The sequence below is a fragment of the Spea bombifrons genome, chromosome 5 (genome assembly GCF_027358695.1).
Source record: "Spea bombifrons isolate aSpeBom1 chromosome 5, aSpeBom1.2.pri, whole genome shotgun sequence".
In the NCBI taxonomy this organism is placed as follows: Eukaryota; Metazoa; Chordata; class Amphibia; order Anura; family Pelobatidae; genus Spea; species Spea bombifrons.
The window spans coordinates 5,367,884-5,394,390 of record NC_071091.1 but is presented as its reverse complement, the minus strand read 5'-3'; the positions used below and the strand labels follow the sequence as shown (position 1 = coordinate 5,394,390).

The window sequence follows — 26,507 nt, the reverse complement described above, 5'->3', positions numbered from 1 at the left end:
ATTTGGTGGAGCGAATGTTGGGTTTGACAGACACAAGAAAACAGGACATTCCGAGGCATGGAAATAAAATGCATCAAATTTTATTAATGCTTTTAGAAATAAACTTCCAGAACCATATCGATAAACAGAAGCTGGAAAAAAAAAAGACAAAATCCCTCCGGTTAACCTCTTCCGTAAAGCTGAAGTCTGCAAATACATGCGTTAAAACACCCCAAAATACTTTGGGTTAAAATATAATTTCGTTGGATTTTTTTTTTAATCATTTGGATAAAAGTGAATTAAACAAAAAATTATAAAATTAAATGTATCAGCTCTTAACTTAAAATTATTCCCACCTTTTCCACTAGGAAACTTTCGCAATGTTGTCATTTTTGCACGATTTAGGATTTTCAAGAAAGTTTGCCCCACTCGGCTTAAAAAATATATATTCTCTTAAAAAAAGATTTTGTTTTGCAATTATTATTATTATCATTATTATGCTGGATCGATTGGAAATGATGCTTTTTACACCTGAAAGCAGTGACCGATTCAGTATTAAATCACAGTAAAAGCATCTAAATCTAAGAATTTTTTATTTATTATTTTTACATGGAAAAATATACTAACAGATGTTTTAATAACAAATTCTGATCCTTCAGCAGTTTTATTGGTTTAGTTTAAACAGTATGCTTTAATCAGCGATCAAACAAACCAGAGAACTGGAAAAACAGACAATAAATTTGCTTTAAAGACTTTTTTAAATGCCTCAGAGCCATTATTATTAAAAAGGTGCATTTTTAGCTGTTATGCCTATTACTTAAAAACAAAGCCCACAAACAGCCTATATTTGTGCTCTTCTCCTCGCTAGTTCATTATTATACGGCCCTTGTGGACCCTGAAACTATTATTTGCGACCTTGGCTTTATTCCCGGTCATCAGATGGTCATACTGAAGACTATTTAACCAAAAATAAGACTTGAACACCCCGACCATAGCATGCCCTTGCAAATCCATGTAGGGATTCGGCAGAATACCTCCGTCAGCCTTTTGCCCCGTCCCTCTGCTCCCTGGGCTGCTGGCGCTTGTTTGGTCTAACGCATCTCATGCTTAGTATTGCACATGCGCGCTATCTTCACCACTATCCAGCTCCAGCGCAGGCTCGCCCTACAGTTCCAGGGGGGTCTAGAAAGCACCGCCAGAGATTTCAATGGAAGAGCGTCCCTGCCACTGATTGGCTGCTTTAAACAGTGGTGTTAAACTTTGAAAGTGAAGGGATCGGTGGGTTGCAGCTCTGAGGCTGCAGCTTCTCTGTAAGGTAAGAGGCTTTATTTTTTTTCCCTTACAGGTACAACCATTTGCTGGTGAGGCTGCACGGGACACTAAACTATCCTTTAAATACTCCAGTTGTGTTTCTGTTGAGACTAATCGCGCAGCACGGAGCTTCACAAATCTCTGCATAACATTATTTTAGAAACGGAAATTTTAACACGCGAATTACTACTACTCCAAAAAACCCTAATTTCATGCAAACATCCCCTAAAAAGATCCACCCCATAAGGCACTTTTAGGAAACATGAAAAAAAAATACTTATTCCACCTGTGGGATATAAACAGTGAGCCTGAGAAAAAAAACGGTCTAGAAACGGTGTTATTAAAAAAAATATATATATTTTTAACAGATTTCCCACAGCTAATAGCAATGTGCATTTTCACCTCTAATATTTTTTTTCAATGGCCCACATATGGTTTTTGGTGTCTGTTACTTTAAGTGAGCCAAATGAAGTCATGGAGCTGGCCCGGTGACATCAGCAGTGCTGGGCGTGGCATAAGAGAGTTCTTCCCAATGAGGCTTTAAAGGGACAGTCAGTCATAAATTACCCAACTGTGATTCACGATGAACAGCACTTCACAAAACTCTTAAAAAACTTTTGGGAAAAAAGTTTTAAAAACATACGGCAAATTAACCGGCCCCCCTCGAAACCCAACAAATCTACAAATACAGATGGAAAAAATAGTCATTTAATTCCAAAATATTTAAGAAATCCTCCTATAAAACAAGCTGATCCTACTTTATATAAAGAAGAGGCTGCGCTTATCGACTAATCCCGGCAAAGAACCCCTGTCCTCCGGGATCTCCTCGCACTTTACATCTTGTGTAAGTAGGAAAGATATTCCACGAGGACGTTTCCTTCTTCCTCCAAAGTCAAATCCAGATAATCCTCTTCGTGCTCCGGGATATCGTCCAGAATCTCTTTCACTGGATCAACGTCGTACTCGTCGGGGCTGGAGGTGCTCGTCCCTGAAACGCAAGAACAAAAACCTTAAAGGGACGGTTCCGGGACTAACAATCTATTCAGTACATAGAGGACGGACCATGAAACACGCCCCCCCCCAGCGCTGTATACAGTAATATAACCCCCCCAGCGCTGTATACAGTAATATAACCCCAGCGCTGTATACAGAAATATAACCCCCAGCGCTGTATACAGTAATATAACCCCCAGCGCTGTATACAGTAATATAACCCCCAGCGCTGTATACAGTTATATAACCCCCCAGCACTGTATACAGTAATATAACCCCCAGCACTGTATACAGTAATATAACCCCCAGCGCTGTATACAGTAATATAACCCCCCAGCAATGTATACCGTAATATAACCCCCAGCACTGTATACAGTAATATAACCCCCAGCGCTGTATACAGTTATATAACCCCCCAGCGCTGTATACAGTAATATAACCCCCAGCGCTGTATACAGTAATATAACCCCCAGCGCTGTATACAGTAATATAACCCCCCAGCGCTGTATACAGTAATATAACCCCCAGCGCTGTATACAGTAATATAACCCCCCAGCGCTGTATACAGTAATATAACCCCCCAGCGCTGTATACAGTAATATAACCCCCCAGCGCTGTATACAGTAATATAACCCCCAGCGCTGTATACAGTAATATAACCCCCCAGCGCTGTATACAGTAATATAACCCCCAGCGCTGTATACAGTAATATAACCCCCAGCGCTGTATACAGTTATATAACCCCCCAGCACTGTATACAGTAATATAACCCGCAGCGCTGTATACAGTAATATAACCCCCAGCGCTGTATACAGTAATATAACCCCCCAGCAATGTATACCGTAATATAACCCCCAGCACTGTATACAGTAATATAACCCCCAGCGCTGTATACAGTTATATAACCCCCAGCGCTGTATACAGTAATATAACCCCCAGCGCTGTATACAGTAATATAACCCCCAGCGCTGTATACAGTAATATAACCCCCAGCGCTGTATACAGTAATATAACCCCCAGCGCTGTATACAGTAATATAACCCCCCAGCGCTGTATACAGTAATATAACCCCCCAGCGCTGTATACAGTAATATAACCCCCAGCGCTGTATACAGTAATATAACCCCCCAGCGCTGTATACAGTAATATAACCCCCAGCGCTGTATACAGTAATATAACCCCCAGTGCTGTATACAGTAATATAACCCCCCAGCGCTGTATACAGTAATATAACCCCCAGTGCTGTATACAGTAATATAACCACCAGCGCTGTATACAGTAATATAACCCCCAGCGCTGTATACAGTAATATAACCCCCAGCGCTGTATACAGTAATATAACCCCCCAGCGCTGTATACAGTAATATAACCACCAGCGCTGTATACAGTAATGTTGGTCGTGATAAAAACTCCCTTTATCTGCAGACCCGGAGCCGCCGTTGCTGTCAGTCATGTGATATTTTGGGTGACTTTCCCGGCTCAAACACCGCACTGAGCTGATGCTTTATGGCAATGCTAATGAAGTCTGTTCCACCATAAACGTTCTTTACCTAGAATGTCAGGCTGGTGATTAAGACTAAGCCATTCTATTGTTTCCCACAGAGAGTATGATAAGGAGTCGGGGTGTTTGTTTAGTAGATCGGGGATCAGATAACAGAGCAAGAACTCCTACAAATGGCTGATATGCAACTGCCTGAAAACATATTGGGGAAAAACCCCAACTGTCTTAAAAAAGAAAACAGCGCACAGAGCAGCCGTTCTAGCGCCACATTCATGACTTGAGCTTCGGCATGCGTTCTCTAAGATAATCTGGTTATTAATAACATGCGTTCCCTTGCTCTACTCTAGGGACTTTAGAGCGCAGACCACCAAGGGTGAGCAGATGAATACCCTCTTAACAGATGGTTTCCATGACTACCATTATTACTGAACTTTGCATGCGAAAATATAACATTCCAAAGAATGAAGACGATAACAATGTTTCCCCGCAACATTCGGTTAAATAGCTGACATATCCGTAATTCTTAATTATTATGATAGCAATCTATACCTTCATTGGGAAAACACGGATGTAGGGGTATACTTTCCATAGGAGAAGAAAACAAGGGGTTTATTCTCATATTCTAAACCACCGAGCACAGCGCTCCTATCAGCTGAAACATCTGGACATCGAGCCAATCCTGTCTGGCTTTGTTCCAATTACATTTTACATTCTACCCACGTCCACGGCTGGAGCCACAAAAGACACTTACCCCACAGTCTCTTTAAACATTGCTTTTATTACAGAGCAAGCTGGCGTGTTGGAAGCCGACTCCTTGCTTCGCCGAGCAGTGTTCCCTCTAAGGTGGCTGGTCCACAAGAAAGAGTTAAAAGGTTTTTTTATTTTTTGGTTTACCTGATGTTGCACGGATATATTTTGATTTATTACAAACTATGGCGTTAGACCCAAGCTGCATTTAGGTGTCTGACATTAGCCATTAACCAACGCCATTGGATGACTGTCGTCCAATTACAACGAGCGCATAGGCTGTCTGGAAGTTCGTGTGCCCATCTCGTTCATAACTGATGGACAGGCGACTCGGAAGGCTTTTAACCTTGTTAGCGCATGTTTAAGAGACACACCGTACCTGGAGCCTGCGAAGACGATGGGGGGGTCCCTTTGGCAGACGGAGCTTTCTCCAGCTCGTGTAAAAGCTGAGGAGGGATGTTTCCTTGATGGTGAGCCAAGATCTGGGAAGCCAACTCGATGTTACCCTGGAAAATTCTAAGTGCCGCCTCAGCCGCTTCTGCGGTGAAACCGATATACACCAGCTACACGGGGGGAAAGATGTGATGAGTGTCAGATGTGAAGAGAAACATTTCATTTCACAGGCTGAGGTTTACAGTCTAGTTCGCACAATCCTTGTAGTGCGTGCAACGAAGATTATTTTTTTATTACTAGTATTAGATTAAAAATACACTTGAAAACATATTGCGCTTTTTTAAATCAGTTATAGTTTTTGCCCCGTAATATAATGTTTTCAGGCAGCTGCATATCAGCCATTTCTCGCTCTGTTATCTGAGCCCTAATCTACTGCCTGTGGGAAAAAGTAGAATGTCTCAGTCTAAGTTACCTAGCCAGAGACTAATGAAAGTCTATAGAGGAACTGACTTCATTAGCATTGCCATAAAGCATCAGCTCAGTGTGGTGTTTGAGCCGGGAAAAGTCACCCAAAATATCACATGACTGACGGCAACGGTGGCTCCTGGTTTGCAGGTAAAGGGAAGCAATGCCGACCAACATTACTGTACACAGCGCCGGGGGGGGGGGGGGCTATAACTGTACACAGCGCCGGGGGGGGGGCTATCACTGTACACAGCGCCGGGGGGGGGCTATCACTGTACACAGAGCCGGTAAGCGCAGAGGGTTGGCGGGGGGCACCCGAGTCAAAGGATTGTAGTTGTGGACTCTGGGGTAAAAGGCTGGAACGGGGGAAACAACGGGGTAAATACATGTCTTCCACACTTCCATGTCCACGGAGAGCAGACACTCAGATTTTACAACCCGTAGTTTTTGAGACAGGATGCGGTTCCAAACATTTTTCAACATTTACAACCAAAATCTTTATTTTATGTGGGACTGCAGGAAGACGCTCAGTCTGGCTTTTGATGCCCCCAATCCGGGCTGACAGCTTCATATCCAGGTTAGTAAGAAACATCTGAACTCCATTAAAACATGAAACTGTGTCTTTTAAAGAAAAAAAAAAAAAATATATATATATATAAACATTAACCAACTGTGTCAACTCCGTGTCTATGTTTCCAGTCTGGGTTTTTCCCTTGCTGTTACTTTTTGTTTTTAAACTTTAGTGCATGACTCCAGCATTCAAAGGGTTAAGGGTTATGACACGCACGTTACATAAAGAAAAAATGTCGTGAAATGTAAACAGGAAGTACATAAAACAGCCCAGGGGGTGAGCTGGAAAAAAGTATTTACATCTGGACAAAAACATTCAAAAAAGAGAAAATTAACACTTAGATGATAAATCCTTTGGATAAAACTAAGAATCTTAGCGTGAATGAAGCCCCTGCCTTTATTGCCTCCTTACTTATCAGTTCTTTATCTTATATTGTGCAAACTCAGTATTTTATTAAGTGTTCTGGAACCCGACACTTCCCGGGTTACGGGGAGACGCGCATGTTGAAGGATTACGTTCTTCCTAGTAAAGGCCGGCTGGTTGTCTAGCAACGTTAAATCTCCTGTCTCTTGGATCATGAAAGGCCGCATTCATTCGTTGCCAGATAATGCATGGAACTTGGGAAGGATTCAAAAACAGATTTAGTACCAAAGGGTCAATACCTTTAACTCAAAAAAAAAATGTTTTCACATGAAGACAGGTAGAATGAATGGATTAATCTGTTCAGGTAGCGATAACACAAGTGTTCCTGGCACCTTTGGCAAAGTATAAGCCGCCAGGCTGTAGTCTAAGACTTAATTCGAATGGCAACCGGGGAACCGCAGTCTCAATTTAGACTGTCTGCAGAGCTGTCACGGAGCGCCCGACGACTTGGCGTCTTGACTGCTGACCAACACAATGACCTCCCTACTAAGAATCATTAAAGCCACATAGAAAGTCATCAGGAACTGCTGGGTGAGTTTTTGTTTACTGAAGTGACAACGGAGAATGATTTAAGATGGCTTTCTGCTAACTTTCTGACCAATGAGAAAAAAGGAAGGAAAAATGGCCATTAAGCCCGAAGAATGGTCTGGTTCTAAGACTGGTAAAAATGCACGACCCAGAATTGCTTTTATCACTAGTATAGAACCAGGTAAAAGACCAAACACAGTTCTTACCTGGTCAATGTTCTCTTGGGAAGGTTTAAAGGATTCGGGATTAACTGGGTTGTCGTCATGTGAAATTAACATTTCCGGATGATCGAGGAGAAGCTGTCAAAAACAAAACAAAAACGTAAATAAATGTTACCAACATTAACGTCTCAAACAACTCAAACAATAAATAAACATCGCTAGGAAAAAGAAAACCATTGTGCTTTTCGGATGATGTTTTCGGTGCCCGCGTGCTTAGTATAAAATCAGTAACAAAACCCAATATAATAGAACCTACCACATGCCGCAGCACACTGGGGTATAGAAACGGTAATACAATTACATACAGGTATCAGCCGAAAGATGTTCAGGGGACAACGGGGTCTATTCACTAAAGAAAGAGTTGTGGTTTACGCTCCTTGACTTCGCTATTAAGTTTTGGGCTCTGCTAGAGTTCCTTCTGTCCTTCCGTGTATCATGTTAAGGACACGTCTGACAGAGATACACTTAACTAGTATTATCAACATACTTAAAGGAGCGGAAAATATATTTTAAATACAAAAGCAAAGCTTGATCTGAAAAACGTACATGTGTGCATCGAGAATATTTGGTTCTAATAACTAAATTAGCTATTATTCCAAACGGATACAAAGGTCCAAAGTGATTTCTGGCTTTTCGGACCTTTTTGCTGCTCAAATTCTGCCAAAAACACATTTTGGAAACCACTTAGTGTACTTGGAGTCCCGGGAAAGATCTAATCGGCCATGACGGGAAACGCCGAGTAAATTTTTGTTTTAATAAACGTTAACCGGTTTGTATATTAAGGGTGCGAGGTAAGCAGATTCTAGTCTCCTTACTATGTAACATACCTGGACTGCGCGTTCAACGTTTCCCCCGCTCTGACGAAGAGCTTTAGCGGCGGCTCGCTCTGAATACCCCATACCCCTTAGAGTATTAATCTTGTCCAGCTTCTTCCGCCTCTTTTCACGTTCTTCTCTTTTAATCTTTTCTTTTTCCTGTTAATCGAAAACAATATATTTGGTTTACGTGGCATAAAATTTGCCGGCAGATCAGATCCATCCGGTCCGTCTAGTCTTCCGTTTTTCCAGCTGTAGACTCAAACCTTAATCAGTCCTTGGTCTCGTCCTCAATTTATTATAGCCATGTGCCTATCCCATCCATCCATACATTAGCAGGGAGGCTGTTCCACTTATCTACCACCTCTCTTGGATTACACACGGACATTGCATCTCTTATGAATTTTTAGAGCTGACTAGTATATAGTGTATGATGTATATTTATAAGTCCCTTATGTGTTTGCAGACCTCCTTTTTGGTGCCACTATCGCATTTTGAAAAAGTCTGCCACTTCAATGTTTTCTACTGGTTCATAAGTAAACCCCATAGACTCTTACTTTCCTTGTGAGTATCAGCTAAAGCAATGCTTACACATTAAGCCAGACTTTGTTATTCCTCTCAGTTCTACAGTATGCTGCTTCTAAAAGATTTGCGTACCTCTCTATTGCATGCGATGTGGTTTGCTGCGTGTTCGACGTTTCCATCGCAGGCTCGTAGGGCCAGACGTGCGTCCTGCGCAGAGCATCCCATCAGTAACAGGCTCTCTACCTTGGTGGGGTCCACGGACATTTCACCGTACAGGCGGTTTGCCTGAATGTAAAGGGACACGCAAAGAAGTCTAATTAACAGTTATGGACAACATTAAGAATGCACTCAACAAACTGTATAACCTATAGCTCTATTATAATATATAACAGTTTGAATGGGCACACGACGGCCAGAAAGTCAATGGATAAAAATTAAAGAAACAGAAGCAGAGAGACTAGCTGAAGAGTATGGGAAATGTAGTCCTGCAGCAGCTGGAGGGCCGCAGGTTGGACAGCCCTGGTGTAGGGTCTTTGTGATGTCTTACTGGTACCGATACAGAATCTGCTGGCGCTCTATAAATGTAATGCTATGCACCGCATGGCACTCTCCAGGACTATCTGGCAGCCAACAGCAAATTCTATGCCACATAAACCAGATATATAGTTTTGGCTTAAGAGCAGCTATGAGTTTTGGATTAAGAGCAGCTGATGAGCTGCAGGGTGACTTCACCTGACCGAAGAGGACTAGCGTCTGCAGATCATAATCGGGAACCGGCAGGTTTACCTTTGTGAGTTTTTCGGCCGCCTCGCTGGCTTTGCCGCTGTGATAGCTCACTATTCCCTGCAGCAGATACAGTCTCAGAAAAAGCACCTTCTCTCTGCCGTAACTGCCCTGTGTGAAAAAAGAAAATATAAATATTACAAAGGTCTTGGCACTTTGCACGAATCCTGTATATTTAGACGCACGTATTATCGTCTAGATCACGCTTCAGAGAACAGAAAGTGGAGTTTCAGTGTGCTCGCTGCTGTTCACGTGAGACAGCGGCTTCTGTCACGGTGTCATCAGGACCAATTTGGCAGCACAAGTACCCGTTTCACTCAGCAGGAGGCTTCAGTGTATTAATATCATGCCACCCCACTAAAAAATGTTTTTGCTTGAAAACCAGAGATTTGGTTTTTTATCAGCAGTTTTTTTTTTTTATCAAGGGAACCAAATATCATTTTTATGGCATAGAAAGTATAGGAGAAAAAGCAATTCTACCACCGAGAAACCCAAAGGGTTAAAGTAACGAAGCAGATTAATAGTGCGTTTGGCTTGGCAGGACACATTATAGCATATACATTATAGCTAGAGCGATATAAGTACCAGTATATTGTCCCTCCTGGCAGCCTGTATAACCTTATTTAACCAGATTTATTCCTCTACGAATTGGAAAACATCCCACATCTTAACAAGGGTTACCAAAGGACTCCATACATTCTTAAAGCAATTAATTGTCCTTTTTAGGATATTTTTCCCTTTTAACAAAACCTACAACTCAAAACAAACTCTAATTCTGCTGATAAGATGTTTAAGAGACGACTTGAGAACCGTATGACAAGATCTCCCCTGCAATCACGCATTCACAGAATATATACATTAACAGCAATGCAGCCCATCACTGTGTATTCTAAGACCCCATCACCGGACGCCGTACGGGGACGCAGCGCGTACCTTTATATTCAGCAGCCGCTCCTGATTCTCTCCGTAGCATTTATTGAAGCATTTCTGGGACAGGTTCAGCTTCGACTCGGCGTCATCCAAGCAGTCCAGCTGCTCCAAGCGAAAGTAGCACCAAACTATATCGAGCTGAAGGACGGCATAATTATCAACCATGTTCAGCAGCTCCGTGCCGCATTCGCTGGGAAAACAGGAAAGAATATCTCTGACTTCAATGTTTGTCTGTTCTGTGGATGCCCCTGGGGTGTTGCTTAAAGAATCAGATTCCTTAGTAACAGTGGGTTTGGGGGGTTTAACTAACTTATATTTGGTATAGAGAGAGGTTTTAGGGTAATCCTTACAAGCCAACCAAAATGCCTTGTTACATTTTAAATCAATTAAAACGGTTATAAATGAAAATACAATGAACATTCTTGTATTATCCTGAATAAGCATGGTCACCCAGGGGCAGATTTATCTACCTGTGTACCCCTAGGTGCAAAGACATCTGGTGCCCCCACCAGAAGTCAGTCCCCTCCCCTTACATCCCCCAGCTGTTTACTGCAACCTCCATTACTCCCAGACAGACCAGGACTTCTAAGGATAGCGCTGGCTGCAGTCCAGCAGCAGCAGGGGGCCGCAGTTTGCACATACTTGGCTTGTACTCCGGAACCCAATGAAACCCAATCTTGTGGATGATAAAAAACGCTATCCAAGTGTAAACACTGGTGACCGAGAGAGAGCTCATTGGAGTCTTTTGGGGGTCTTGTCATAGGTGAGCCCAGAAAGGATCATAAATCAATAATAATAAAAAAGTAACTTTCAAAAAGCAGAGATATGGCCTCAAAAGAATCTTACCAGAAGTGTTTGTCAGCATCCAGCAGGAATGGCAGTGCCAAAGCATACTCCGTTCTCTTTAGGAATGCTCTTCCTCGTTCGTGATAGCCCATGGCAAGCATTAAAGCCTGGGGACACGGAAGGGAAGCAACAGGTCAGAATGATTTGTGGATACACGAGCAACAATGTAGCAAGGAGATTGCGCAAGACACAGGGGGGAAAAAACAAACAAACCCCCCCCCCCCCAAGGTATTGATTTCAGATTTGAAAAGACCTTGTGTAACTGGGGGGTCTTTCAATCCCCCCCAAGCGGATGTATTTTGATAACTGGCCACGCTGGATCACTGACACAATATGACTAATTATTCATACTCTTGTTGATACCGAATCGTGATTTTCTAACACAAAATCAAAGCATTCGTTTGAAGCAAAGAACGTCATTGTGCTAACAGCCCAAGCCCACAACGTGGTTTTTGCAATGAAATGCAGACAGGTCTTGGCTTTGAACGCAGGACGACCGTTTACAGCCAGAATGTAGTGTATTCGATCCAAGAACAGAGAACACGGCTGCTTGTTAAAACAACTATACACGGCGCCAGTTACAACCTGGATATTTGCAACAGGCTGGGAGATTGTGGTTGATAGTTATAGTAATAACGTCACGCCGGTAGAGCAGAGAGAGATCGATCGCTGTCCGGTTGTACACAGCCCCGTTATATCTGGAACGGCGCTATGACATTGTGTGCTGACCTAAACATTAAAAACATTTTTCTTTTTTTAGGTTGGATAAAGATGGGAGAAAACGATGGAGGAAACAAAGTAAGGCGGCGAACGCCCGCCCAGGAGATAAAACTTCCTACCTATTCCTGGACAATAGGAGATCCTGTATAATAATCCACTGCTGAGGAGCGAGGTCGCGGACGTCTTGTAGAATCACAGGGGGACTGAAGCTTGAGTGGCGACTGGCTCCGGACTTCTGTGAGTAAGGGCTGGTCTGCACAGGAATTCTGATGCACGTGGGATTTTGGTGCGCTACGGCCTGAAAGGGGGCTCTTTAAATGGGGCCAACACCCGGCTTAAACCATTAAAGTCCTCTTCCCTACCCTGCTCTTGTTCCACAATGTTAGCGATGAAATGAAATATCCCTACGCACTATGATTGATATCACACCGAGGGTAAGACCACGCTACGTCTGTGTACATAACCGACAGATATAATGAGCTTTACGCATGTACTAAATACAGGGCAGTCACTCTGGGAACCAGCAGAAGGGTCCTGCTCAGAAATTAACACTTTACACGATAATTTCTCTGAACAGAGACTATCAACATGTCAGTTTTGCGATAAGCGTGTAGTTAATTTGACACAGCGATGTAACGAGGATTATTAATACATTTGTTGAAGTAACAGGCATTCAGAATTCTGATACACACAGCTGTGAGAAGATATAAACCATTAATGTCAAAGGGACAGCTCCTTTTTAAACGGTATTTATATATATATATATATATATATATATATATATATATATATATATATATATATAAATCATTATATATCATATGCACACACACACATATTGTCTAGGTTTCTGTTCACATTTGGTGGTTGTTTAGGTAACTTTACCTTTTTTGATTCTTTTGGGATCTGGATAGGCCTCCCGGTCTGATTTGCAATTTCCAAGTATGGAGCGGTATCCGTGTCATACGCCTCGCCTGCCAAAGACCAGAATATAAGACCAGAATAAGATGATGGCTATTCACAAAGTCACTGTTTCAGGAAATATGCCATAAACGGCATTACACGGTTTACATTTTTATCAATCCATACATTACATATAAAAAAAATAAAGCAACATTTTAATGAGCCGAGAATAATCCAACAGGAATTCAAAGTCTCCATATATTCCAGACAAGACTTCCACATTAAGACCTAGTTAAAAATACCGTATTGGCTCGGATATAGGCCGCCCCCGTATATAGGCCGCACCCTAAAAGTTTGGTGCTTTTTTAAAGAAAAAGTTTTTTTTCTTTAAAAAAGCACCAAAAAAAACATGCTGCCACTGTCCTCCCCCCCGAGATATGCTGCCACTGTCCTCCCTCCCCGAGATATGCTACCACTGTCCTCCCCCCCGAGATATACTGCCACTGTCCTCCCTCCCCGAGATACGCTGCCACTGTCCTCCCTCCCCGCGATACGCTGCCGCTGTCCTCCCTCCCCGCGATACGCTGCCGCTGTCCTCCCTCCCCGCGATACGCTGCCGCTGTCCTCCCTCCCCGCGATACGCTGCCGCTGTCCTCCCTCCCCGCGATACGCTGCCGCTGTCCTCCCTCCCCGCGATACGCTGCCGCTGTCCTCCCTCCCCGCGATACGCTGCCGCTGTCCTCCCTCCCCGCGATACGCTGCCGCTGTCCTCCCTCCCCGCGATCCGCTGCCGCTGTCCTCCCTCCCCGCGATCCGCTGCCGCTGTCCTCCCTCCCCGCGATCCGCTGCGCTCCCCTCCCTCCCCGCGATCCGCTGCGCTCCCCTCCCTCCCCGCGATCCGCTGCCCTCCCTCCCCGCGATCCGCTGCCCTCCCTCCCCGCGATCCGCTGCCCTCCCTCCCCGAGATCCGCTGCCCTCCCTCCCCGAGATCCGCTGCCCTCCCTCCCCGCGATACGCTGCCCTCCCTCCCCGCGATACGCTGCCCTCCCTCCCCGCGATACGCTGCCCTCCCTCCCCGCGATACGCTGCCCTCCCTCCCCGCGATACGCTGCCGCTGTCCTCCCTCCCCGCGATACGCTGCCGCTGTCCTCCCTCCCCGCGATACGCTGCCGCTGTCCTCCCTCCCCGCGATATGCTGCCGCTGTCCTCCTCTGCCCCCCCTCCTCGACTTACCGGAGCAGACTCCCGGGTGTCTTCAGGGCCGGCGAGGGACATCTACGCAATACGCGTATGCAACTTCCGGTACCGTTACCGGAAGTTGCATTTGCGTATTGCGTAAATGTCTCCCGCCGGCCCCGCAAGACACCCGGGAGTCTGCTCCGGTAAGTCGGGGGTGGGCAGAGGTAAAACGCTTAGATAACCTCCCGTGCCGGCACCCCCCCCCCCCGTGGGAAGTGCTGGCAGGGGAGGCTGTCTGAGCGTATCGGGGAGAAGGATGCAGGTCCCCTGCACCGCTGCGGGGGATCTGTATCTTAACCCCGCTGCCTGCCCGGCGCCCGGGACTGCATGTCCCGGGCGTCGGGCGCTAGACCCCGAATATAGGCCGCACCCCCACTTTAAAAACTTAAAGTGGGGGAAAAAAGTGCGGCCTATATTCGAGCCAGTACGGTAACTACATTTCATTAAATATTGAAATTATGGAAAAAAAAGGGACTTTTAATGGAATCTCTTCATAAGCATACAAAGACCTGTTTTCACTCCCATCACTCCTGTGTTCCAATGGCACGTTGTGTTCACTGATCCAAGTTTAAGTATAAAAGGCTAATTGATGGTTAGAAAATCCTTTTACAATTATGTTACAGACAGAAATGTCCTTGTTTTCTATGAAAACAGCTAAGTGACCCCAAACTTTTGAATGGTAATGTCTATATATACAGTATATAGCAGTTTATTTCATAGAAATTATTTTTACAGTGATGTTTCTGTTTTGTAAAGGCCTAAGGCTCACCCCATTATTCCATGAATCCACTTACTAACAATTACAGAGATTAACACGGAAACATTGAGTCTTCTGTGGAAAAGGAATGATTTAATGGACGGAGGCAGTCGTGGGTTATATTACACAGCGTGAAATAACCGTTTATGTGTAATATGCCGGGAGGAGTGAAAGCACATTTCAAAGGGTCTTGGTAACCGCGTCTTAAGCTTTACAAGATGCCCCGGTGTGTAAGAGCGCAGGGAACCTCTCGACATTTCTTTTTGTATACAGAGTGCCAGCAAATCCTGTAACGCTTAACTAGTAAAATGAGTTAACGGGTCAATAAATTCAAGCATAACCTACAACCGTGTTACGGTTAGAGTTATAACGCTGTCCCGGACACCCCCTTTTTTTTTTTAGTTAATTAAAGAGGTTTTGTTGATTAAAACATATAAAAACGAGTCTGCGATAAAACAGCGTGTGACGGAAGGACATCTTTTTAATTTGTAAATATTAATATTCACTCGACGGCAATAAACAAAATCATCTCCCGCTTTCTGGGTAGAACGGAATCTAATTTCACGGGTGTTTCTCTCTCCGATGTCTGCTTTCACCCGGCAGCGCGAATCACTTCTGAGAAGCACGAGCTTTGGGCTCCGGGACTCTAATTAATATATTTTGAGGCAACGATCGACCTAAAAATAAAGATGCTATCACCTCTCTCAGCGAGAATTTCCAGACCCTTCTTTGTACGCATCAGCGTCTTTTTAGCAGCCTCCTCGCTCTTTACTTCTTTATCTCTCTCTTTCTCTTCTTCTTGCGTCCTTTTCTTGGCTTCCTCCTCTGTGTAGCTCAGCTCGAGGACTAGGACTCTAACGTTGTGACCGATGCCCTGTTCTTCAAGGGTTTTGTCTGGAGGAAGAGAGAATCGACGTTAGACCATTTAAAAAAAAAAAATTATTTATCCAACTGTTTTTGGCAGGAATTTTTTTCTTTTTTCTTTTAAGGATCGCAAACAATATTTAAGGAACGGAAAAAGATTCTGCTGCAGGAAGTCCGGCTGACCCTGTATCATGTATAAATAAATCAATGATAATTCCATCACAGTAACGATCTCCAGCAGGTTCATACTAAACAACGCATGTAGAGTCCGAGAAATAAATTATCATGTACTACGTAGGCCGACAACGTAATCCTAGAACCCTAACAGAGAAAAAAAAATAAATGTAATCGCTTCTTTGGGGGGTTTTGCCTTCTTTTGGGTCAAAAGCAGGGAGGATAGGGCTCCACATTACGAGCCCTCAGCCCCGATGGCCCCGCGCAAGGCATGTTTAAATTTGTGAGAGGTCTTGAAAGTCAACTTAATGATTGAACTATACATTATGAAGGGCCAGCTCAGTATTTTTTTGAAACCACAAATCCTACTTTAGTGAATAAACCCATCTGTTTGTTTTTTTATTGTTTACCTTAATATCACGTAGTGCTCCTTGTAGTTATATATACACAACCGTCCCATTAAACTTAACAAAACAAACAGTCGCGTTTTTAACTGGAAAAAAAAAAATGTAAGAAGCGGCCCCTTGGATCGGCTGCCATGCCGGTTCCTTTATACATCTGCAAGATATTAATTCTCACCGAAGGAAAATGTTTGTGGCTCGGAGCTCTGTGTGCGAAGCCGGCTGTGCTTTGTTTGACAGGAGTAACGAGATGTGTGCGAGATTAATAATCAGAGACAGATCAGCCGGAACGCGCTGCGAAGAGGGGAGAACGCGCCCCCCCGCTCCAAACCTTATAACACGTAGCAATTCCAGTTTTACCGCATTACGTGTAAAAAGTGACACAGGAGGGGGTAGAGCACCCTTTTAAAAAAACAATACTCCGCTAATATTACACTTATTTACAGAATTAGCCTTTAAAATGGGAATTCCATTATATTTATCACTAGTATCAGAAAAAAAATATTCTGCTGCTTTCTTTTATATTTTAAACTGGTTGTAGATTCTGCATAATATATTTTTTTCAGGCTTTCGGCTATTTGAGTTCTCGCTCTGTAATCGGAGCCCCAATCTACTAGGCAAACCCCCGACATATCACACTGCTAGTGGGAAACAATAGAAAGGCTCAGTCTTAATCACCCACCAGGACACTAATGAAAGTCTATGGAGGGACGGACTTCATTAGCATTGCCATAAAGCATCAGCTCAGTGTGGTGTTTGAGTCACATGACTGACAACAACGGCAGCTCCAGGTCTGCAGATAAAGGGAGTTTATTGGAACAAAATGAGATAAAATCAGGTTTTTGTCACCAACCGACATTACTGTATACTGCGCTGGGGGGGGTATTACTGTATACAATGGTGGGGGAGTTATGCAGAAAAATATTTCTTTTTTTTTTTAAAACAAAGGCTGCAATCACTCCTAAACGTAAAGGATTCCATGGATCGCCATACACAGCGCTCTCATGCCCAGATAGTTTGAGTGATGTGGGAGGACGCTCCCTGGAGACATCTTTAAAAGACTTAATCTTCGTTAATGATCGCAGTTATAACATCGCTGCTATAATTTCCGCGAGTCTGGCAGATGATCGCCATATTCTCATCTCTCACAATGTATTCCAGAGATTAAACGCTCCTTTCTTTCTGCTTTCTCTCTCTATCAAATGTGAACGACTTTTAAGTTCACTGGTGCTAAAGGTTACTTTTGATGAAAACAGCAAAAAGTATTTAAGTAAAATAGATAAACAAAGACATGTAATAATAGTCTTTGCATCACACAAAGAACTACTAAGGTTAATCTTAACTATGTTAAGACTGTCCCTAACTCTCCATGTCCCACTAGTGCATGGCATGAAGGACACAGATCTATTGATGCCTCTTAGCCCTTTTTCGTGTCAGAGAGGGCTAACAACACACAGCAAATCAAAGGGTTAAAGGGTTTCGGCCACCGGATGCCTTGCCTGTGCCGTGTCCTATGCGGACCATCAGGGAGAGGTCTGAACGTAACAAAGTTGACTACTGATGATTTTCCATATGGGGTTTCTAGCCGTTGCTGCCAACAGTCTCAAATTTGCCTGGACAGACCCGACAAATAGGCTAATATGGCAGTTTTTGTCCCAATTATCGGGACCGCTGCCAATTGCGCAATAAACTTGACTCTTAGTATTTGAGATACTTGATGAAATAGCTCCCGGCCCCCCAAATGCTTCTGAACGATCTTTATCCTTCAGCGTGTGGTTTTAAAGCCTGCGACTGTATCATTTTATTCCTCATTGGAACGGAGTAAAAGGAAATCTCGCGCGGATTTTGTACTGCGTTCCAGGAAACGGTTTAATTAGTTCCACACGTTATATCTGATATTCCGAGGCTTTAGCGCTGATTGACAGGGAAACCATGTATATCAGTAATTGACCCATTCATAGCAAACACTACAAGCACCGAAAGAACACGCAAGTACACTTACAGCCGACCGTTTTCACTGACATTTCCATCAACATTCTATCGGCGTTTAGTTACAATAATCTTGCTACCAATTTCCTCTATAAAATCATGTTTTTCCCCCTTTTTGCTGGAGTATTTCATATCTCAGCTACCATAATAAAAATAATGTGTAGGCAACGTGGGTGAGCATAGGGCAATAAAAGCAGTTATTTCTCTCAAAGCCGTTACGGGCGTAAGGGCAAAGTCGATTGTCTGGACATAAGTGGGTTCTGTAAAATATGAATTATAACATGCATTCATCATTTGGAATTGTAGGTAAAATTGTATTGGTTTTTATACCTCTGTATCAAAGGCACCAAACAATCTTATAATAGGAGGAAAATATGAAAAAAAACACAACTTTATATTTATTATTATACGATCATAAATATTTTATGTGACGCAGTGGAGCCACCTGGTGGATGAAGACAGTTTTCATATATACTATTTGTATACAAAACGGAGTATTTGTGTTTTCAAGTAAAACAAACATTCCAACTCCATTTTCACTCTACATTTATAAAGGATCGACTCCAGCGAGCCGACACTGCAAGAAGCGCTGAGCCGGCCCTGTATAATGTTAATTTAGTGAGATGGCATTAAATCATATAGCACTAAACATTGTGAAAGGACAGGTCAACCCTGCAGGGGCTCATGCTAAGAATTCATCTTGCTTAAAGTGACAAGTCAGACCCTTTAAATAAAAGGAAACACCGCTATTAAGAAACCCTGTGTGATTGATTACACAGCGCTGCCAAATATAATGCTATGTAAGTCAATAAATAATATCCCCAGTGGTTTCAGCACCCGAATGGTGTCATCTGATCTATGTTTTTGGAAATGCAATCCACATTAATGCCAGACTGCAAGACTACTTTAGGGTATTGTCCCTGTTACAGGAATAAGGTTATACAGTAAATAAGCCTATATAGTAGGAATGCCAATCAGCCATAACATTATGACCACCTGCCTAATATTGCGTAGGTCCTCCTTTTGGAGCCAAAACAGCCCTGAACCATCGAGTCACGGACTCCACTAGACCGCTGAAGCTACGCTGTGGTATCCGGCACCAAGGCATCAGATCCTGTTAGTTTGTGAGGTGCAGCCCCCATGTACGGGTCCGGGTGCCGCGTGTTCTCCATCCACGTGATGTAAAAGAAAACGTGATTCATCAGATCGGCCGCCCTCTTCCATCGCTCCGGTTCTTCTGCTCACAAGCCCATTGTAGATGCTTTTTGCAGCGGACAGGGGGCACCCTGACTGCTCTGCGACGCTCTGCGTGTTCTGACTCCTTTCTATCAGAAGCAGCAATAACTTTTTCAGCAATTTGAGCTCCAGTCACTCGTCTGTTGGATTTCACCCCACGGCCCCCCCCACATGTATCAATGAGTCTCAGCCGCACATGCCCCTGTCACCGGTCACCGTTTTTCCTTCCTTGGATTTCTTTTGATAGATACTGACTGCTGCAGACCGGGAACCCCCACAAGAGCTGCAGTTGTGGAGATGCTCTGACCCAGTTGTCTCGCCGTCACAATTTGGCCCTCGTCAGAGTCGCTCAGATCCTTACGCTGCCCATATTTCCTGCTTCTAACATCAAATTTGACAAGAAAGCGTTCACTCGCTGCCTAAAATATCTCCTCACTGACCGTGTTACCTTCACCTGTCAGTGCTCATAATGTTATGGCTGAAGGGTGTAGATAGAGTACACCGATATATAAAAAGTGATTTTGGGCTTTCGCACATTTTTCTCTCTCTACTGTCTCTCTCTGTGCATAATACTTCTTAACACTGAAATGAGTTCCTTTAAGTGAGGGTCAATAACACATTCTGTTTCTTATTATTCTCTCTTATCTTACTCTCTCATTATTTTTATTTCACTGATTCCGCTTTAATAATAGTATTAATATTTTACACTGCAATATAAATGAACTTAAAAAAAAACAAGGAAGTGAAACAAGTTCCCCCTTACCGCTTTCAAGTTGTTTCTTGTTAATAATTACTTTGATGTAACTTTCCTGAAGATCATATGTTTGTGCTATCCTGTGGAAAATCGAAAAATATTTGTAAAAAAATCTCTGAAAACACCAGACTCAAACTAATACATAATAAATAATAATGTTTGTATGTATATATACTACTGTTCAAAAGTTTGAGGTCACTTAGAAATCACCTTGGTTTTGAAAGAAAAGCATATTTTGTCCATAAAAGAACATGCAGAAATCCAGCACAGACGGGGTTAATGTTAATGTCACTCTGATCATTCCTGTGTTCCAATGGCCCTCTATCACTCCCATCACTCCTGTGTTCCAATTATATATATATATAATTACACACTTGTTCAAAAGTTTGGGGTCATGGAAAACAAGGACATTTATGGCTGTAACATAATTGCAAAAGGGTTTCTAACGATCAATTAGCCTTTTAAACTTAAACTTGGCTCAGCGAACACAACGTGCCATTGGAACAGAGGAGTGATGGGAGTGATAAAGGGCCATTGGAACACAGGAGTGATGGGAGTGATAAAGGGCCATTGGAACAGAGGAGTGATGGGAGTGATAAAGGGCCATTGGAACACAGGAGTGATGGGAGTGATAGAGGGCCATTGGAACACAGGAGTGATGGGAGTGATAGAATCAGCCGTTTCCAGTAGTCATTTACAACATTAACCCCGTCTGTGCTGGATTTCTGCATGTTCGTTTATGGACAAAATATGCTTTTCTTTCTTAACAATTATTAAACTAAAATGTTTATGGATTTACAGCATGCGTGTTAAAGACAACCCAGGCAAGTTTAAGAAGTAGGGTCTGAGATGGGATGTATACATTGAGATCAATATAAGAAAGCATGAAATGGTTGAAGAAAGTGATTTCAAAATTAATGTGATTTCTCTGGTAAATTTGGAAATATAATAAAAATATCCCAAAAATGAAGTTGGAAGATGTACTTACTGACACTTTAATTCCTTGCCAGTGATATTTAATGGTGTCTCCATAAAGTTCTTGTGTCCCTATAAAGTGAGGGAAAAAGTCAAAGTATTATCATGCTAAATAACCAGATACCCCATTCAACACAGATCAGCCCAAGTAGCTCTTTATTCACTGAAAGGATTATATATAAGACTGAAAAGACTGTTTTCTGCTTTGTGTAAAACAAAATTGAATGAAGCGCACAAAATATAAAACATTATTTTTTTTGACAAAAACAGATGCATACGGATTGTTTTAAGCACAAAGTTAAAATAAAAAAATATACCGGTATATTTTACTTTCAGCATTAAATATAATGCAGTATAAAGTAATAACCCCCAACGCTCTTTAAAGTAATGGGTGCATGCATTTAGGAAAACCTGGTTTTATGTCATATTGTCAGTCATGTGATATTTTGGGTGATTTTCCCGGCTCAAACACCACACTGGGCTGATGCTTTATGGCAATGCTTACAAAGTCTATTAACATCCTCTCCTGCATAATATTTCAATAGCAATGGTAAATAAAGAGCAAGGATGCTTGTCTGGTAGACTGGGCTTGGATAACACGGCAGACACATATGGCTGACCTATGGTTATTTTAACCTAAATTGCTGTAAATCAGGAAAGTATTTTTAATCCATCTTTTTAATGGAATTTTACTGCATTTACTTTAAATTGACAATTACAAGAGGGGTATCAAATACTGTAAGAACTTGTTCCATAGCAAAATGCATTCAAAGTTGTAACCCTTGTGCACACGAACTTAAAGAAGCGTGTCAATTAGTGAGACAACTTTTAACATGAAGTATGCATTATACAGGGCAAGCTCACTGGGGTTAGAGCCTTATAAAGCACAGTGAAGTTGCTGACTTCAAACTTCTGCTTTAATGAATAGATTCTGAGACTTGCGTTCTTTGATTAATTCTTACCTTGTTCATTTTACGTGGCAAGGAGACATGGAGGGAGGCCAAGCCCTTTGTTTTAAAAGCCTGGTTCCCAGCACCCCGCTGTATCGCTAAACATCGGATTTCTTCCAGGGCACTTGATACGTCGTCCACGCTGTACTTCAGCCCGTTAGAATATCTCTGAGCCAGCACCTATAAAATAGGGTTAAAATTAGAAGAGGCACATTGGAGATTCAGCAAATAGCCGTCACAGCTCTTCATGATATTTTATGGAGTCATGATAAACAGTTAAGCTCTTGGCAGCTATCATCACAGGAGGCGCGATCCTGCGCCGCAGTCACACCTGTTCGTTACACCTGTCTTACAGGAAAGTAGTAACGTTACAGTAATTAAATACAGGTATACTTGGTAAATAAAAAACCTGGTGAGATCTTTTTCTTATTACACGGTTGAGTATAAAACTTTAAACAAACAGCCTTAATTGTTGCACTGCAAAGAACACCCAACTGAAATGTAACAGTGATACTCGTGCTTTCAACCACTTGGTGATTACCACACCTAGAAACTCTCAGGGTTTTTTGCCCCAACCTCATTGCGAAGGGGCAGATTCTCAGGGTCACACAGTATGGAACTGACTACTTTCTGTTCCACACCTCTGTGATCCTATTTACGACTCCCAATTGGCGCTTTTGCTATCAGTACGTTATGGTTTATATCCCTGCTTCAACGCAGGTGACGGAATTAAGTATCTAAACAATGACAAGGTTTCCATGAAGACTGGTATTAGAGTTGAGTGACTACATAGAATCTTCACAATGGGTTATTGTAAAAATTTCAAGTCAGCTCATTTAGAAAGTTCCTAGGTATGGTCATTGCTGGACTTCAAATCCCATCATCCTTGGTATGTATGGTGCTGGACTTCTAGACTAGTAACAGAAGAAGGGTAGCAGGTTTCCTAAATCTGACAAAAATGTATAGAATTGGATGAAGTAGAAGAAGAAAAAAAACTCTCAACTTCCTACCACCTTCCTCCAATTAAATTGCTTGAAAAACTTAATTTAATTGTCAAATGTAATTGTTTCAAAACAATCCGTACTATCTACCGTCTGTAGGGATTTCAAGCTAAACAAAAACAAAAAAGAATGAAAGGGAATGTTTGTAACTCACTCTTAAGTCAGGGCCTGGCTGCTGATTTTCAGTGGTGTACGGGGCTTTCCACAGCTGAATATGATCCTCTCTTAAATAATTTGTTAGCTGGGCTATCAGAAACTTCTTCTCTGCCATCCTGACACGTAGAAAGAAAATACATGCAGCATTATTATGAATGTTATGTGGAAACATCCTTCCAGAAGCCTAACTTTCATTTGATTGTTTTCTATAGTTCATATTTTACAAAATGTTAGTCTAACACTTATTTGTGGCAGCGATATCTGCTTTCTCCTACATAATGCAGTCCTCCCTGCTATAGTGCCTTATAATACTGACCCCCTTGGCACATCCCCACACGGTACCGTCGCCCTCCCCTGGCACATCCCCACACGGTACCGTCGCCCTCCCCTGGCACATCCCCACACGGTACCATCGCCCTCCCCTGGCACATCCCCACACGGTACCATCGCCCTCCCCTGGCACATCCCCACACAGTACCGTCGCCCTCCCCTGGCACATCCCCACACAGTACCGTCGCCCTCCCCTGGCACATCCCCACACGGTACCGTCGCCCTCCCCTGGCACAGCCCCACACGGTACCATCGTCCTCCCCGGCATAGCCTCACACAGCACCGTCGTCCTCCCCGGTATAGCCCCACACAGCACCGTCGTCCTCCCCGGCAAAGCCCCACACAGCACCGTCATCCTACACAGTATAGCCCCACACAGCACCGTCGTCCTCCCCGGCATAGCCCCACACAGCCCCGTCGTCCTCCCCGGCATAGCCCCACACAGCCCCGTCGTCCTCCCCGGCATAGCCCCACACAGCCCCGTCGTCCTCCCCGGCATAGCCCCACACAGCCCCGTCGTCCTTCCCGGTATAGCCCCACACAGCCCCGTCGTCCTCCCCGGTATAGCCCCACACAGCACCGTCGTCCTCCCTGGCACAGCTTCATACAGCACTGCCCTGTCTGGTATAATCCCACATAGCACTGGCCTATCCAATACATACATACATACATACATACATACATACATATATATATATATACATACATACATACATACATACATACATACATACATACATACATACAGCACTGTCCTATAGAGTGCCCTTTCTCCGACAGACCCGTGCAGTTTCTCTGACCACAGGGGGCTTCTCTGACCACAGGGGGCTTCTCTGACCACAGGGGGCTTCTCTGACCACAGGGGGCTTCTCTGACCACAGGGGGCTCCTTCTCACCTGACGCTGGGACTGCTGCCCCCAGGCAGCTCGGGTTGCTTGGCAGTCATCTCTCCCTACTATCCACTCCCCATAGCACGGAGGATTTCACGCAGCCGTCTCCTTCTCACTCTCACTCTCACTCTCACTCTCAATGTCTCCCCTGACGACCACTCACACTCCGTCCCGTCTGCTGACTGGAAACAACAACAACTTCCGCATGCGTTTCTCAGTCTACGGGTACCGCCAGGGTCCAAAAGACCTGCGCACGCGATGACAACCTGAGTGCCTGCTGCTTGGTGTGCAGGCACAAAATCTGTTCGAAAATCAAAGGGAATTCGTACAAAGAGACAGACAGCTCCTGCCATTCAAGCTACAGTGAACTCTCATCACCCTCAGTCAACTTTAAGAGCTCTACATCAGCAGACGTGGCAAAGTTGAAGTTAAAATTCCTAAAAAAAAATAAAAAAGTCTGGAACGTCATTACTGGGTTATTAAAACGACATCGTTTTGCTATAATTATGGACCTAACTGCTTGGTTTGTAACCCAAATAGTTTCAAAGGGATTCCTGCTTTTACACAGGTGGGTACATTACAAACATTTAGGGGTTAGCCAATACAGTTCCATCTATTTTAAGCTGACCGATGTCCCCATTTTCATGGGACAGTCCCTTGACTACAGCCCTGGCCCTAGAGTGCCCTAAGATAAGAACCCTAAGCAACAGGGGTGATCCTAGGGTTAGTGGCACATTATATGTTCGGTGCCCCCCATAACTAAAATATCCGCACATACTAACACGCAAATGTGCTCTAACGCTCACTCGATCTAACACCACACACTCACACACAATCTCCCTCCAGGGGCATAAACCACAAGTCCATGGTGTGAAAATTGCCCTGGGACTCAGACCTGGCACTCATGTCCCACAGTGCCAGCTTTTGCCCCCCCAAACAGCTTATCAGCGCCATAGTGCCATCTCAGCCCCCAAACAGTTTGTCTGAACCATCTTTGTCCCCAAACAGCTTGTCTGTGCCTTGTGACAGAGCCCTCTGTTCACTGCCCTATTGCTATGGGGTCATATAACCTGCTAAATTTCCGGGGGGGGGAAAGGGGTTTGGAAAAGGTAATGCGCAACTTGCGATATTTGCCCTATAATGACCAAAATATATGAACATTCTGAACATACAGGGTGGGTTTTCAGTCAGTTAATTAATGGGTATTTTTTCCTATTGGTTCTAGCTGTTTACAATTTATAAACAAATACATTTTTGTAACATTCTATATACCGGTAATTTTATTTATACAGAATAATGTCTTATGTATAAGGTTTCAAAAGAAAGTCCTAACCAGGTAAACTAACCGAGAAAGAGGGAAATTACGGTTCAACAGAAACATGAAAATAGCTCGGACTTGTAGAGTAAAAAAAAAACACTTTAATACGCATTAAAGTTCATCGTTTCCTGCCAACACCGAGAAACCTACAACAGGTCCTACATATAACCCCTCCCCCGCCCGACATCGGCCAATGCCAACAGCAAGAAACTACAACAGGTCCTACATATAACCCCTCCCCCGCCCGACATCAGCCAATGCCAACACCGAGAAACCTACAACAGGTCCTACATATAACCCCTCCCCCGCCCGACATCGGCCAATGCCAACAGCAAGAAACTACAACAGGTCCTACATATAACCCTCCCCCGCCCAACATCAGCCAATGCCAACAGGAAGAAGCCTACAACAGGTCCTACATATAACCCCTCCCCCGCCCGACATCAGCCAATGCCAACAGGAAGAAGCCTACAACAGGTCCTACATATAACCCTCCCCCGCCCGACATCAGCCAATGCCAACAGGAAGAAGCCTACAACAGGTCCTACATATAACCCTCCCCCGCCCGACATCAGCCAATGCCAACAGGAAGAAGCCTACAACAGGTCCTACATATAACCCTCCCCGCCCGACATCAGCCAATGCCAACAGGAGGAAGCCTACAACAGGTCCTACATATAACCCCTCCCCCGCCCGACATCAGCCAATGCCAACACTGAGAAACCTACAACAGGTCCTACATATAACCCCTCCTCAAGAGAAGTGTTCAAATTCAAAACAGAATTAGCACAACAAAAATACTGATCTACAAAGCAAAAT

General features: G+C 43.6%; 1 protein-coding gene across 1 annotated transcript; it reads right to left on the bottom strand.

The window, feature by feature from the left end:
* Nucleotides 1–1,725: 1,725 nt before the first annotated feature.
* On the bottom strand, nucleotides 1,726–24,509 carry NUB1 (negative regulator of ubiquitin like proteins 1). Its single transcript, XM_053466005.1, has 15 exons — nucleotides 24,377–24,509; nucleotides 23,149–23,266; nucleotides 22,006–22,173; nucleotides 21,057–21,115; nucleotides 20,078–20,148; nucleotides 15,350–15,544; nucleotides 12,637–12,725; nucleotides 11,032–11,138; nucleotides 10,189–10,375; nucleotides 9,259–9,366; nucleotides 8,605–8,757; nucleotides 7,960–8,106; nucleotides 7,118–7,210; nucleotides 4,911–5,094; nucleotides 1,726–2,278 (listed from the first exon to the last, which is right to left on the bottom strand). Exons 1-15 carry the CDS (start codon nucleotides 24,424–24,426, stop codon nucleotides 2,124–2,126), a joined length of 1,884 nt encoding a protein of 627 aa, XP_053321980.1. The 5' UTR covers nucleotides 24,427–24,509; the 3' UTR covers nucleotides 1,726–2,123.
* Between the last annotated feature and the right edge of the window lie 1,998 nt (nucleotides 24,510–26,507).

Bases quoted from the DNA above. Each gene is read 5' to 3' on its own strand.
- NUB1 (XM_053466005.1), bottom strand. From the start codon at position 24,426: ATGACTGCCAAGCAACCCGAGCTGCCTGGGGGCAGCAGTCCCAGCGTC. The intron at 15,545-20,077 runs GTAAGGGGGAAC...CTCTTCCTCCAG, and splicing joins CAAGAAACAACTTGAAAGCG to ACAAAACCCTTGAAGAACAG. The intron at 5,095-7,117 runs GTAAGAACTGTG...CCCCCCGTGTAG, and splicing joins CCCAAGAGAACATTGACCAG to CTGGTGTATATCGGTTTCAC.